This window comes from Enoplosus armatus, chromosome 11 (genome assembly GCF_043641665.1).
Source record: "Enoplosus armatus isolate fEnoArm2 chromosome 11, fEnoArm2.hap1, whole genome shotgun sequence".
Classification (NCBI taxonomy): domain Eukaryota; kingdom Metazoa; phylum Chordata; class Actinopteri; order Centrarchiformes; family Enoplosidae; genus Enoplosus; species Enoplosus armatus.
This window is the reverse complement of record NC_092190.1, coordinates 24,607,273-24,622,591: the sequence shown is the minus strand read 5'-3', so window position 1 is coordinate 24,622,591 and position 15,319 is coordinate 24,607,273. Positions and strand designations below refer to the sequence as shown.

Genomic DNA, 15,319 nt, shown 5'->3' with positions numbered 1-15,319 from the left:
CAGTCGTTGTCTGTTCAGGCTTTTTCTTTAATGGTTTGGTTCTTCTCATGTAGAGTAGATAGGTCCTTTCTTGGTCAGGTAAGATGTTTTGGATCAGTTAACCTCCAGGGCTCTTTGTGTAAAAATCAAATGATTAGTCTTAGCTGGGACTAACCTCATCCCTCCTGTCCTCAGACACTCCTGGAGCACCTTACAAGCTGGAGCCTTCAGATATCGCCAAGGACTCCCTCACTCTGACCTGGTACGAGCCTGATGAAGACGGAGGAAGCCCCATCACAGGATACTGGGTAGAGAGATATGAACCTGACCATGACAAGTGGATCAGATGCAACAAGCTGCCCATCAAAGACACCAGCTACAGGTGAGTCCAACTGGTCTACTGTCTGAAATGATTTTTACACTGTGCTCCTTTGTTGGATTTCAGTGTGTTGATGGGACGTGTTTTCTTCTGCAGAGTCAAAGGTCTTCCTACCAGGAAGAAGTACAAGTTCAGAGTCCTGGCTGAGAATCTCGCTGGAGCTGGAAAACCCAGCAAGGAGACAGACCAAATCCTCGTCAAAGATCCAATCGGTACAAAAACATTCATCCACTCACTTTAGTTGTGTATTAGCATCTAAAATCCCTTCAGAGCGTTAAAAACATCATGGTCAAACTCTCACAGATCCTCCATGGCCTCCCGGTAAACCCACGGTGAAGGATGTGGCTAAGACCTCCTGTTTCCTGATGTGGACCAAACCGGAGCACGACGGCGGAGCAAAGATCGATGGCTACGTCATTGAGATGCTGAAGAGTGGAACCACAGACTGGATCCGCGTGGCAGAGAACATCAACATCCTGGAACACTTCCTAAAGGGTCTGATGGAGAAGCAGGAATATTCGTTCAGGGTGCGAGCTGTTAACATAGCAGGAGAGGGCGAACCCAGCGAGCCCAGCAATCCAGTGCTCTGCAAAGAGAGACTGAGTAAGGAAAACCGATGCTCTAAAACAGACAACAAACAAAAACTAACAGTAGAAGAGACACAACATATCAAACTCATAGTCTACATCAGACGCACCATGTGTAACTGACCATCTAGACAAAAAAGACACAACAGATCAAACTGTCGCTCTAGAGCAGACATGTCAAACTAAAATTTGAGAACACTTAATAACAAACAGCAGTGATTTTGTACACAGACACAACTGCTGTTCAGAGACTTTCCATGTTTAAACGGACACATTCAACATATGACAGTAAAGAGTTCACATGAAGAAATTTTTGTCTTAATCTCCTCAGACCCTCCTTCGGCTCCTCGCTGGTTGGAGGTCGTCAACATCAGCAGGAACAGCGCCGATTTGAAGTGGACGGTCCCTGAGCGTGACGGCGGCTCACCCATCACCAACTACGTGGTGGAGAAACGTGACGTCAGGCGCAAAGGCTGGCAGGCCGTTGACACCACAGTCAAGGAGCTGAAGTACGCCGTGACGCCACTCAACGAAGGATCGCTCTACGTGTTCCGCATCGCAGCAGAGAACACTGTGGGCGTCGGACCGTTCTGCGAGCTGGAGGACTCCGTGCTGGCCAAAGACACTTTCAGTAAGTTAGGGAGTAGCTTCAGTCATGTATAGATGAAGAAACTTAACTCTGTTGATGGAGGGTGATAAGAGCTTTTTTGTTACAGCTACTCCTGGGCCACCATACGCCCTCGCTGTCAATGATGTGAGCAAGAGATACGTGGACTTGCAGTGGGAGGAGCCTAAAAATGATGGTGGCAGACCCATCCTCAGGTGGGGTTTTTCACCTTTTCACCAAGAGATTTCAACATTAAATAATAACGGCAACAAATAACTGTTTGAGAAATTCATTCACTTTCTTTCGTTCCATACTGATGATTTCTGCAACAATTAGCCATTGATCTGTGTAGGGGGCCTACCTTTCTACAATTCCTCATAATAGCTTTGTTACTTGCTGCTAATAGTATTTCAATACTAATGACCTCATATTTGTTGTAGCACTTTACGTACCATTATTTTCTGACATTCCTCAGGTTGGATTTCAGTGCTGAAAAGATATCCTTTTTAAAACTCATATTAGACTATAAAGTAAATGGCACATACTGTAGCAGCAGGTTTATTTCCTCAGTTTTGAAAGTCAGTATGAAGGTGTGTTTACCTTTCTGTCATTCCGCCCTCCAGGTACTCCATTGAGAAGAAGGAGAAGCTTGGAACTCGCTGGGTGAAATGCGGGAAGACTTCAGGTCCGGACTGTAAGTACAGAGTGACAGACGTCATCGAGGGAACAGAGGTTCAGTTCCAGGTCCGCGCCGAGAACGAGGCCGGCGTCGGTCATCCGAGCGAACCCACCGAGATCATCACCATTGAAGATCCAACAGGTTAGTCCAGTAATGAGTAATAGCTCAGTAAAAAAATCCTAGAAAAGTGGAGAAAGGGTCTGAATCCATCTGTCCCTTCCAGGTGTCCCATCACCGCCCATCGAGCTGCATGTGACCGGAGCCAGCCGAGACTTCCTGTCCATCGCCTGGAAGCCCCCACAGAGGGACGGCGGCTGCCCCATCAGTGGCTATCACATTGAGATGTGTGAGGCCGGGACAGAGAAGTGGATGAGGGTCAACTCCCGTCCAGTGAAGGAGCTGAAGTACCGCGTGGAGGAGGGCGTGGTCCCAGAGAAGGAGTACATCCTGAGAGTGAGAGCCATCAACGCTGTCGGAGTCAGCGAGCCCTCCGACATCTCTGAGAACGTCTTTGCCAAAGAATCTGACTGTAAGAACGTCTGCTGGGCCCAACACTGTCCTTAAAGTGTCACGTTTCGTGTGTTCTATAAATCATTAAATTGACACTAATGGGTGAATGAATATGTTTGGTGTTTGTGTTTCCAGGCAACCCAACACTGGACTTCCAGACTCTGGACCTGGTTGTTGTGGAAACAGAGAAGCTGCACATCCCAGTTCCCTTCAAAGCTGTCCCTTCGCCCAGAATCACTTGGCACAAAGACGGCAAGGAGCTGAAGGCAGACGAACGCCTCGGCTTCAGGTCGGCTGTTTTCTTCCATCTGTAGCCTCATCATTGTAGCTCCAATTCAGTATCAGAAGTGCCATTTCGAATAATCATGTCTGTGCTTCTGGGTATTTTGTGGTCTAGTGTTAGTATGAGCAGCAGTGACGGGATTGTTTGTGTTCAACAGGAAGGAGTATACTTCCTGTCACCTGGAGGTTGACAGCAGCCTTCACGCTGATGCAGGACAGTACAAAGTGACTCTAGAGAACAAACTGGGAGCGGCCAGCGCCACCATCAACGTCAAAGTCATCGGTAATGACACATGTCCAGTTTTTACATGATCGCATACGTGTCAATCTCCTGGACAGCAGATTGCTTTTTAACACGTCTCTGTCTCTCTGTCTTCAGGTCTTCCTGGTCCCTGTAAGGAAATTGTGGCCTCTGAGATCACAAAGAGCTCCTGTAAAGTGTCCTGGGATCCTCCAGACTACGATGGCGGCAGCCCGATTCTTCACTACGTCCTGCAGGTCCGAGATGGCAGCATGTTTTTATTTCTGAGCTGCGATGACTCGTTTTAATCGTATGTAATGGCCTGAAAGACAGTCAAACTGATGGCTTTTTTGTGTTATCTGTTTGTGCGTGTGCAGCGGCGTGAGGCCGGCAGGAGGACGTACGTCAACATGATGTCCGGAGAGAACAAGGTAAGCTGGACCGTCAAAGACCTCATCCCCAATGGAGAGTACTACTTCAGAGTCCAGGCCGTCAACAAGATCGGAGGAGGAGAGTTCATCGAGCTCCGCAACCCTGTCATCGCAGAGGACCAGAAACGTAAGAAAAAACAGACATTTCCTGTTTGATATAATTCATGAAAACTGTATTTTTGTAAGGCCACTCCACCAACAGTCACGAGGAGTGCTACTCAGCCTGCGAACACTGTTTTAACAGATAAGTTCAAATAAACTGCAGTGGAGTTTGGAAGTCGTGGGCATTTAGCTGTTGACGCTATCCAGTTGCATATTGGGAAGTGTAGGGTCAAGTGTTTTTGGAGTTTGGCCCGGACTAGATTCTTTTCTAATCTGTCTCTTTTGATTCACTCCACTTTATAAAAGTGCAATACTAAATCACTGGAGTGACCCCTCAAGTAACTTTATTAAATACTTCTTAAAGCAGTTCACTAATTCTTCGGATTTGTAAACTGAGTTTAACTTTTTTGCTGTAAAAATATGTCGGATCAGAAAAGTTTGGAAAGGTTCTCCTGAATTTGATTTCTTTAAAGTTGAAAAATATTAACAAAACATTTCAAATTCTGAAGATTACAAGAATTGTCTTAAATCTGTTCAATTACAGCAACATTGTGTTGCTGATAACAGAATAAGAAGTCCTCTGATGATGGAATCTATAAAAAATATAAAATCTAACTGAAATCTGTTTCTGACCCTAGATGCTCCCGACCCACCAGTGGACGTGGAGACCCACAACCCCACATCCAGCACCGTCACTCTGACCTGGAAGCCTCCCATGTACGACGGCGGCTGCAAGATCATGGGCTACATCCTGGAGAAGCAGCAGAAGGGCGAGGAAAAGTGGGAGAGGTGCAACGACTTCCTGGTACCCGTCCTGTCCTACACCGTCAGAGGGTTAACAGAGGGCAAGAGCTACACCTTCAGAGTGAAAGCCGAAAACGCAGCCGGTGTCAGCGAACCGTCACGCAGCCCACCGTTTGTCAAGGCCTCGAACGCCATCGGTAAGGATGACATCAGGTCCTGACAAACAGCTTTACAGTCTCATTGTTAGGCAAAGCAAGCTGGAGCATTTATCTAAAATACAAAAGGCTGTACAGACATTTAAACTATGATTATTGGAATTTTAAACAAACTTTATAGGAAAGGATCGACATTTTGCACCGCCAGCGCCTGGTTAGCTTAGCTGAGCATAAAAACTGGAAACAGACTATTTCTTGGAAGGGACCAGTTGCCAGGCAACCAGCTGAGATTCCTGAAAGTTACTGCTCCCGACCAAGAACTAGTCTGGCACACATCCACCTGTAAGACCACAACATGTCTTGTTTACACTTTGGTTTTTGTTTTTGTACGTATTAAACAAAGATGATGAGCTTTACTGCTGCTACAGAACCAGGCTAGCCGTTTCGAGTCTTTATGCTAAGCTAAGTTAGCCGGCAGCCGGTGGTCTTAACATCTAACTCTCAAACAAGTGCATTTCCCAGAATATGAATTTACTTTAAGATTGAATAAAATAAAGTGTGAACATGTATGTATATACTTTTATTTCTGTTCTCTCTCAGATCCTCCAAAGGTCTTCCTGAGCGGCAGCCTGCAGTCCGGTCTCAGCGTGAGGCGAGGCTGCGAGATCTGCCTGGACGCCAACATTTCTGGATCGCCGTACCCTCAGATCACCTGGTACTGGAACAACCAGGTGATCCGGCCGGAGCCGCTCCGCAAGAGGCCCGAAAAACCCCTGAAGAAGAAGGTGGAGAAGAGGGAAGAGGAGAAAAAGGAGGAGGTGAAGAAAGATGAGGGAGAGGCTGAGAAGAAAGAGGAGAAGAAGGAGGGAGAGGTGAAGGAAGGAGAAGAAAAGAAGGAAGGAGAAGAAAAGAAGGAAGGAGAGGAAAAGAAGGAAGGAGAGGAAAAGAAGGAAGAAGAGGTAGCAGAGCCGGAGGTGGAGGAGACCGACTACCCGACGATAAACGAGCGTCTGGCCATCGACAACAGCCGCAGGGGCGTGTCCTCTGTCGTCATCAGGGACTCGATCCGCGCCGACCACGGCGTCTACATGGTGAAGGTGGAGAACGACCATGGCATCGCCTCGGCAACCTGCGAGGTCAACGTGCTCAGTGAGAATTCTTTTCTGTTCTATTTCCTACTGTAATTCTTCAGATCTATAGTTGCACATTCATTTATTTAAGTTTAAATGGAAAAAGGATCAAAGTTTTTAACAAATACATATGCACTACATATAAATATGCTTCAAAAACATAAAAATAGATATGCATAACTAGAGCTGAAAGTATTAGTCAATGAATCAATTAGTCGATCAACAGAAATCAGTCAACTATTGATTAATTGATTAAGCGCATTGTCTTTATTTGGGTTTTGGACCGTTGGTTGGACAAAACAAGACATCTGATGACATCACCTTCGGCTTCAGGAAATAATGAAAAAAGAATCAGTCATTAGTTGATGATTAAAATAATCGTTAAAATCGTTGAAAGAAGTGTTCTATTCTTTATATACATACATATTCTATATACACTTTTGTTTTAAAAATACAGATATATGTGAATACTGTATATATTCTTTACGAAAAAACAAAGCTGTATAATTGTAGAACTTTTCGACTTATTTTCAACAGATTTAATAAATTACAAATTTAAACAAATGACTCCTTAAAATATCAGCCATACATGTACACAGAGACAGTATTATAAGTAGTATATAAAAGCAGATCGAACATTATTATGAATTTATTACAGTTGTAAGCTTGATACAGTGAATGTCAGTAAATTTAGTTTAAAGCATCCTCCCATAGAAAGACATGAGTCTCATGGGTAAAAACATGACCATTTCGTCTGTCTGCAGATACTCCCGGGCCTCCAGTGAACTTCAGATTTGAGGAGGTGAGGAAGAGCTCTGTGATTTGCAAATGGGATCCTCCTCTGGATGACGGCGGCAGTGACATCCTCAACTACATTTTGGAGAAGAAGGACAACTCAAAGCTGGAGATCGGCTGGAGCTGCGTCACCTCCACACTAAGAGGATGCCGCTACCTGGTGCCCAAACTCATTGAGAAAAAGGAGTACATCTTCAGGGTCCTGGCCGAGAACAAGTTCGGCGCTGGTCCACACTGCGTCTCCAAACCACTCATCGCCAAGAATCCTTTTGGTATGGCATCGTTTATTATTACTCCTGTTCATGCTACGAGCTAAGCTATTTCTTTGTTGTTGTTTACTTGGGTTTTGATTTTAACATGAATAATACTGAAATAAAATTAAAAGAATAGAACTAAGAGGACCTTAGGCTTCAATAAGTTTCCATTTTGTGAGTGCACATATTTAAACATACCATTGTTGTCAGCTTACCAAAAACAATCACTCCCTACAAAGCTATACATTTTTAATAATGTTGAGACCCTAAGACCTTGTATTGACTTTGTACAATATTTTCTGAACAAGTCAAGAAGGAAGGAATAAACACTAAGTGATGTCAAAGGTATACAAACAGTAGTAATGATACAGATTTTTCTAGTGTTAAATATACAATAAAATGCTCATTACATGGCTTAAACAAAAACTTTGAATGTAAAATACAGTTCAACTTGAAGAAAAAAAGTCTCACTCAATTTATTTCTGCTCTCCCGTCACTTCGTCCTCCTCAGAAACTCCCGAGGCTCCTGATAAGCCACAGATTGATGACATTACGGCCAACAGCATGCTGGTCACCTGGAACGAGCCAAATGACAACGGCAGCCCCATCTTGGGATACTGGGTGGAGCGCCGCGAGATCAACAGCTCACACTGGACACGTGTCAACAGGTGAGGAAACACAATCTCTAAAAAAGTGGATATTAACTGATATGAGGGGAAATGTCAAAGCATATTGAAACAATTTTATCCAAAATCTTTTTGGTGTGTTTTCTAAATGTTCCTTCTGTCCTGGTTTTCAGGAACATCGTCCCCGACACTGAGCTGAACGTTGAAGGTCTGCTGGAGGGGCTGACTTACATCTTCAGGGTAGCGGCTGAAAACCAGGCCGGCCCTGGAAAATTCAGCGTCCCCTCTGAACCCAAGACGGCCCAGGCTCCAATCCGTACGTAAACTGTTCTAAACTCTGTGTTCAGTACCACTCTGATCAACATTTCCATTATAAAAACAATGGAATAATTGGCATCACCAAATGTTTGGTTTTCGGAATTGGTCATCTCCATGTGGTCTCCCTTTCTTTGGAATAATTACATATTTAGAAATACAGAAATACTTGTGGAAAATACCGCCACAGACGGTAATCAGAAACTAGAGAAAACTAGAATCATCAAGAAGCATCATAAGAGCAGGATACCCATGGAAATGTAGTCAGTCTCATTGTTAACATGTCCCATCTGTGTTTATTTGTGACTGTAGTACCTCCTGGACCTCCAGTCGCCCGAGTGGTGGTGACCACTGACCACTCCATTGACGTGGAGTGGGACCCCCCTGCCGACAACGGTGGAGGAGAGATTCTGGGATACCACGTGGATAAGGTCAGATCATCAAGTCACCTCTTATACTTTTTTAGCTTTACTCACATTTGTTTTCCGCTTCCTGCCTCGCTGTAGCTGCAGGTTCATATTTGTTGAATATTAAACTATCTTGATTTCAGTTCAGACTAATGTTTCTGTGGTTTTCTTCAGGCCATGGCTGGCACCAAGGACTGGTCCAGGTCTACAGAGCGTCCCTGGAAGACACGGGCTTTCACTGTCTATGGAGTCCGAGAGGGAGCTAAGTACCTGGTCAGAGTCATTGCCTGCAACGCTGCCGGAGAGGGGACACCAGGATTCACAGAGTCTGTATTCGTCAGGAATCCTGCAGGTCAGCTGAAAAATCCCAAGACTGAGCAAAAACTAAAGAGACTGAAATCGGGACTTAATTAGCTGTAATTTAGTGTTGATAGTTGATGGTTGTTGTTGACTTCTTTCCTTGGTTGCTGGTTGCCTTCCACAGAGGTGCCAATCATTGAACTGGACCTGTCCGTCAAGAGCGGCGTGGTCATCAGGGCCGGTGAGACACTCCGTGTACCTGCGACAGTCACAGGGAAACCCTACCCCTCCATCACCTGGACCAAGGACGATGGCAAACCTGACAAAGACCGCGTGGAGATCCTCACTGAGGGCAACGACAGCATCGTTTCAATCAAGAACGTCCAGAGGAAGGATTGTGGCAAATACCAGATTTCCGCTTGCAACCCCAGCGGCACCAAGTCTGCTTCGACCAGAGTGGAGGTCATGGGTGAGTGGAAGTCCAGGAAGGCAGGGCCGGATTTAATAAACTTGACAGTTAACTTGCAATTAATTTATGCTTTGAAATAAATATGAGCACAGAAGGATATTATTGTTTGTATCTTCAGATGTCCCCGGACCCGTCACGGACCTTAAGCCCGTTGTTGTCACTCGCAAGATGATCTTCCTGAACTGGGACGACCCCGAGGATGACGGAGGCAGCGACCTGACTGGCTTCATTGTGGAGCGAAGAGATGCCAAGATGCACACATGGAGGCAGCCCGTTGAAACTGCCTCATCCAAGTGCGAGTGCGTGGGCATCATGGAGGGACAGGAGTACATGTTCCGCGTCATTGCCAAGAACAAGTATGGCATGGGCCCACCTGTAGAGCTGGGACCCATCAAGGCTGTGGACCCACAGGGTGAGTCCTAAAATCACTTGATTTTGATTCAGAAATGAATGCCTAAAATTCTTAAAAAATTCTTTCTTGTGAGCAGACCAAGACTTCAGTGTTTTGGAGGAGCATGATAAGTCTTCTTGGTTGAAAGTGGATTTGTACTTAACACTAATCATTACTTTGGTGGTTCTTCAGGCCCACCATCATACCCTGAGAAGTTCCACTACACCGAGCGCACCAAGAACTCCATCACACTGGCCTGGAAACCTCCTCGTAATGACGGTGGCAGCCCTGTAATCGGCTACTTTGTTGAGAAGAAGAAGCAGGACCAGCAGGCCTTCGAGCCCTGCAATACAGAGATCTGTCCCAACATGACCATGACTGTGGAGGGCCTGGATGAAGACTGGATGTATGAGTTCAGGATCAAGTGCGCCAACCTAATCGGAGAGAGCGAGCCATCCATCCCGTTCACTGTGGTCATCCAAGACGATGAAGGTAAGGACAAATGTTTGAAATGGTCTTAAAGACCCCTAACTCTGCTTTTATATTCAAGAAGGGACTTAGGCAGATTTTTTTGAGAGACTTTTATTAAAAGTGCTGATATATTTTGTTCCTATCCTGTCTCTCTCAGTGGCTCCTGAGGTCCACATGCTGAAGCACTTCAAGGGTGACTCAATTACCGTGAAGAAGGGAGAGCCCATTGACATCCCCGCTGATGTCCTGGGCCTTCCCATCCCTAAGATCGAATGGTCCAAGGATGACGTGGTGATCGAGAACCCCACAGATACTCTGCTGATGGAGACAGAGGTGACTGGCAGGATGAACTGCAAGACCACGTTGTCCATCCCAGCAGCCAACAGGAGGGACCGCGGCAGCTACACTGTGTCTGCCTCTAACAACATGGGCTCAGCCAAGCACACCATCACTGTCATGGTGCTGGGTGAGTTGAAACATGCCACTGACTCAAGCAGAGGCAGAAAAGACAGGATGTGCTTATTAGTATATAAAATATAGTATGTACTAATTGTATTTTGCTCTCCTCTCAGACCGGCCACTTCCACCCAGGAATTTGACAGTGTCCAACATCAAGGCAGAGTCCTGCTACCTCCAGTGGGATGCACCACTGGATAATGGTGGCAGCGAGCTGACCAACTACATTATTGACAAGAAGGATGTAGTGACAGAGGAGCCAGAGCTGGAAGAGGGACAGGAAGCTCCACCTGAACCACAGTGGGAGGAGGTTACCAACAGCATCATTGAGAGGAGATACGGGGTATGTCCTGAAAACAACAGCAATAATAATAATGATAACAGCAACCCTGTTATCATTATCATCATCATGATCACCTTTAAAGCCATTTTTGACTCTAATGGAAACGCCACCTCCCTCTTCTGCAGGTGTATAACCTGGAGACCAACAAGACCTACCTATTCCGTGTTCGAGCCGAGAATCGCTACGGTAAATCTGACCCCTGCACCACGGAGGACGTCCAGATCACAGACCCATTCGGCCTTCCCGGGCCACCAGAAAAACCAACCATCGCGGAGTACTCCAAGACCTCAATGACCCTCACCTGGGAGCCTCCCAGAGACAACGGCGGCTCTATGATTATTGGCTACTGGCTTGAGAAGAGGGAGAAAGGCACTGGCTACTGGGCCAAAGTCAACAAGATGCCGGTCACCAAGAGGGGCGTGAAAGGTTGGGATTACCAGGTGAGCTGGTGGGGCTTTGTTTCTGTGTTTGCACAGAATTCATTTTTCATGTTGAACGTACATTTTTTCGACAGTATTTACAGATCTAGGTCCACTACACTAAGAAACTTCTCACCTGGCAAGTGTAGGATCTTCATTTAAACCCAACGTTTGTCCACCTCCTGCATACCAAAATAGAACCTAACTGATTTAAGAATAAATTTTACAGGCAATTAACATGGTCTGTCAGAGTCCTTAAGGAAGGTTCTTAGGATGCTTCGTCCCATTAAAGGCCGTTGGGAAGGTCCATCACAAACCTTTAAAAAGGTCTGTTACAGACCTTTAGAATGGTCCATCAAAAAAATCTTTAGGATAGTCCGTTGTAGACCTTCAGGATGATCTGTCGCAGACCTTTGGAAGGTTCATCACAAACCTTTAGAAAATTCCATTATAGACCTTAAAAATGGTATGTCAAAGACCTTAAGAAGGTCTCTGTCCTTTAGGAAGGTCTTTTAGGCCAGCTAGCCACAGGAGTTTGTCGTATCCACACATCTTTCTGTGTCTCCCAGGTGACTCGTCTGATCGAAGGAACAGAGTACGAGTTCAGGGTTGCTGCCTGCAATTCTGCAGGAACAGGACCATTCAGCGGACCATCCGACTCTGCGTTCGCTGTTGATCCACTCAGTGAGTAAAAAGCAACAGGCCTGTTAGGGTTAGGGTTGCATAATAAATAAGTCTTACATGTCAAAATAAACTTAACTTACTAAAAATCTTTATTTGACTGATCAGTAATCTTAAACAGTGAGGTATGTATTTTGGAAGATGATTTTCCCAAATTGGATACCATTTTTACAAACTGCTGCTCTTCACTCCAGCTCCTCCAAGCATGCCCGCTGCTCCTGAGGTGGCTGATAAGACGAAGCACAGTGTCACACTGTCCTGGAAGCCACCAGAGAGGGACGGTGGAAGCCCCATCAAGGGCTACATCGTCCAGATCCAGGATGAGGGCACATCAGAGTGGGTGAGGGTCAGCGACCCCGACACCCTGCACCCCACAACTGAGTTCACTATGCCCAGCCTCCGCGAGCTGAAACGCTACCGATTCAGGATTATCGCTGTCAATGACATCGGCGAGTCCGACCCCAGCCCTCGCACCAGCGAGGTTCTCATTGAGGACATCCAGCGTATGTCCCACTTTAAAGTCTCACTGCTATAACTAGATGATCATAACGTTGTCCAAAGGTTTTTCTGTGTGTGTCTCACTGTCCTTCACTGATATTTCTAATTCCACAGTTGCACCTTTCATCACCATCGACGTTATGGCCGACGACCTACTGTGCATCCGTGCTGGAGATCCAATCAAGATCCCCGCCACTATTAAGGGCCGTCCTGTTCCCAAGGTAACCTGGGACTTTGATGGCAAAGCCAAGTCGCATAAGAAAAACAAACTGCACACGCTGCCTGTGGACTCCGAGGTGAGACCCTACACAGAAACACAACGATTTTCTCACCATAATTTCCATTAAACTCTCCTTTTATTACTCTTCTTTTGTATTTGTGAAGCAGTTTTCAATAAAGTATTTCATATATTATATATATATATGTGTGTACTTACTGAAAACCTTGAAAAACAGCCAATACAAAGAAAGAACTTGTATGTCTTCTATAAAGGTCAGTTGTGTTCATGTTTTATGGAATTTAGTCTAATTTTCAAGCTGTTTTTGTGTATCCAGGTTGAGTCCACAGAAACCACGTCCATTGTGACCATCCCCGTCAGTCTGAGGAGCCACTCTGGACGTTACACCATCACCGCCAAGAACAAGTCCGGACAGAAACACGTCAACGTCAGAGTCAATGTCCTCGGTATGTCTATGTTGTTTGTATATTGGCCTCAACCTTGCACACATCCCTAAACTGTTCTACCACAGTTTTCTTCTAAGTAAATCCCAGAGTGGCAGAGTTTCTTCAGTAGAAGAGTGTCTTTATGTTGGGGTCATTGTTGTGTGGTTCTTGAATCTCTGACTGTAATTGTTTCCTGGGTGCAGACGTCCCTGGACCTCCAAAGGACCTTAGGGTTACTGACATCAGCCGGTCGACCATGAGACTGATCTGGAAACTCCCCGACAACGATGGAGGAGAGAGAATCAAGAGCTACTTTATTGAAAAGAAATGTGTCACTGACAAGGCCTGGACAAAGGTGAACGTTGCACAGTCTATTTGTCCCTGTTATTTTAGTTCCACTTTTTCCACCAAGTTTCAGTTTCTACTGGTTCTATTTCAGAATTTCATTTTACTTTATGTTCATTTTTTCAAGCTGCTGGCCATTTACAGTTTCTTCAATTACTATTTATTTTAGAAAACAAATGCCTTTTGTTGAATTTAGTTTTAGTTACGTGATATAGTTCGATATTACAAAGTCTGCCTGATTTATAGTCAGAATGGCCAAAGACAAAGGTTGAAAGACACTGGATTTTCTCTCTAATTTAATCCATCTATTGAATTCAACATAAATTCTGCTGTTTGATTGATTAACTGATGGATTGGTTGATTTGTTATCAGGTGAATGCAGCCTGTGCCAGCCAAGCCTATGTGGTGCCGGGTCTGCTGGAAGGTCAGGACTACCTGTTCAGGGTTCGAGCTGAGAACAGACTTGGATTCGGGCCGTTCACCATCACCACCGAACCTGCCCGGGCCAGAGACCCCATCTGTGAGGACAGACCAACTATTCAACTACAAAAATACAGCACAAACCTTACTGGGATTGTTGTGATGCTAATCTTCCTCTTCCTCTTCCTCAGACCCACCCGATCCTCCCACCAAGCTGAAGGTCAACCTGGTGACAAAGAACACCGTCACTCTGAGCTGGGAGCCTCCCAAAAACAACGGTGGCTCTCCGGTGAAGCATTACATCATCGAGCGTTTGAGCTGGGACACCAGCGGCAAGGAGAAGGAGACCTGGAAGCAGTGCAACAAGAGAGACGTGGAGGAGCTCACCTTTGTGGTGGAGGACCTGAAGGAGGTTGGTCTATGTCCTTCAAAGGATCCCACCACTCTCACTTTACAACTTTCTGCCTTCATTAATGCTCAATAACACTCATTAGCACAAGGTTGAGCTTGTCATGTCCCATTTAACATAAAAAAAATAGATCAGAAAATCATTAGACAATTTATTTTTAATGTGTTCAAGCAAAACAGGTCAGCTCTTTTCCATCTTTTTAAAGTGTTTTATTGTGATGTGTGTTCATTTTATTTAGTCTATTTTTAATTTAATCATCACATTATACTTTAAAGTTATGTGGAGTTATTACTGATGTTTTCCTGCCTGAGAAATCCCAATTAATCCAGAGGAGAGGTGAAGCTGAGATTCCAGCCCACTCTTCCACTATACTGATACAGATGTTACTGTGGTGTCTTACAACTGTACGAGTGATGAAGATGATGAAGTCAAGTTTCCTTCAGACCCGGACTTACTGTTGACTGTTGTTGATCTGCAGGGAGGAGAATATGAGTTCAGAGTAAAAGCCGTGAACGCCGCTGGACCCAGCCGGCCCTCCGCCACCATTGGACCCCTGGTCATCAAGGATCAGACATGTGAGTGACAGGCGCTTCAGCCAATCACAGGCTGCTCAGAAACCTATTTCACCAGCTAGGACTGTTCAAGCAAAATTGCAAAGTTTCACAACCTTTTTTACAAGTAGCTCATGAACATCTCTTAAAAAGAAAGACAACTGGGACCCTCAGAAACAGGGGATCAATAAAGTATTTCTGATTCTGATTCTGATTTAACTCTCACAGGCCACTTTCATAAAGCATCTCATTTCTTTCTGCAGGTGCTCCCACCATTGAGCTGCGTGAGGCCATGGAGGGCGAGGAGGGCTGTGATGTCAGCATCGTGGCGAAGGTGAGCGGCTGTCCATTCCCCACGCTCACCTGGCAGAAAGCCAGTCTGGCCAAACCTGAGGAGAAGGCTGCTGTCCAGTACGACCAGCACATCAACAAACTGGTGACCCAGGACAAGTGCACGCTGCTGGTCCAGCAGGCCAGCAGGCACGACAGCGCCCTCTACAGCCTGACGGCCAGCAACAGCCTGGGCACCGTCACCAAGGACATCAAGCTCACCGTGCTTGGTGAGAAACACAAATCTTAACACATAACATGTCTTAAGCCGCACAGCGATTGTCAAATCATAGCTTAGCAACAGTAACTGGTCACAGCAGACCTGCAACATTTGTATTTTTCCACATGTT

General features: G+C 45.5%; 1 protein-coding gene across 1 annotated transcript in view; it reads left to right on the top strand.

Moving 5' to 3' along the window:
- ttn.2 (titin, tandem duplicate 2) overlaps window positions 1–15,319 on the top strand; it is a 211,554-nt gene that overhangs the window by 123,242 nt on the left and 72,993 nt on the right. The window contains exons 143-175 of the mRNA XM_070914051.1: window positions 175–361; window positions 455–570; window positions 662–961; window positions 1,277–1,576; window positions 1,662–1,767; window positions 2,176–2,372; window positions 2,455–2,760; window positions 2,877–3,030; window positions 3,182–3,306; window positions 3,403–3,521; window positions 3,642–3,822; window positions 4,436–4,738; window positions 5,297–5,845; window positions 6,591–6,893; window positions 7,387–7,543; window positions 7,675–7,817; window positions 8,129–8,247; window positions 8,398–8,575; window positions 8,708–8,992; window positions 9,111–9,404; window positions 9,576–9,875; window positions 10,012–10,320; window positions 10,427–10,653; window positions 10,779–11,093; window positions 11,642–11,756; window positions 11,948–12,256; window positions 12,366–12,547; window positions 12,806–12,935; window positions 13,118–13,269; window positions 13,632–13,779; window positions 13,871–14,091; window positions 14,567–14,663; window positions 14,903–15,199. Of these exons, the coding sequence (XP_070770152.1) occupies window positions 175–361; window positions 455–570; window positions 662–961; window positions 1,277–1,576; window positions 1,662–1,767; window positions 2,176–2,372; window positions 2,455–2,760; window positions 2,877–3,030; window positions 3,182–3,306; window positions 3,403–3,521; window positions 3,642–3,822; window positions 4,436–4,738; window positions 5,297–5,845; window positions 6,591–6,893; window positions 7,387–7,543; window positions 7,675–7,817; window positions 8,129–8,247; window positions 8,398–8,575; window positions 8,708–8,992; window positions 9,111–9,404; window positions 9,576–9,875; window positions 10,012–10,320; window positions 10,427–10,653; window positions 10,779–11,093; window positions 11,642–11,756; window positions 11,948–12,256; window positions 12,366–12,547; window positions 12,806–12,935; window positions 13,118–13,269; window positions 13,632–13,779; window positions 13,871–14,091; window positions 14,567–14,663; window positions 14,903–15,199 (7,224 nt within the window). The remainder of the gene's footprint in view (window positions 1–174; window positions 362–454; window positions 571–661; window positions 962–1,276; window positions 1,577–1,661; window positions 1,768–2,175; window positions 2,373–2,454; window positions 2,761–2,876; window positions 3,031–3,181; window positions 3,307–3,402; window positions 3,522–3,641; window positions 3,823–4,435; window positions 4,739–5,296; window positions 5,846–6,590; window positions 6,894–7,386; window positions 7,544–7,674; window positions 7,818–8,128; window positions 8,248–8,397; window positions 8,576–8,707; window positions 8,993–9,110; window positions 9,405–9,575; window positions 9,876–10,011; window positions 10,321–10,426; window positions 10,654–10,778; window positions 11,094–11,641; window positions 11,757–11,947; window positions 12,257–12,365; window positions 12,548–12,805; window positions 12,936–13,117; window positions 13,270–13,631; window positions 13,780–13,870; window positions 14,092–14,566; window positions 14,664–14,902; window positions 15,200–15,319) is intronic.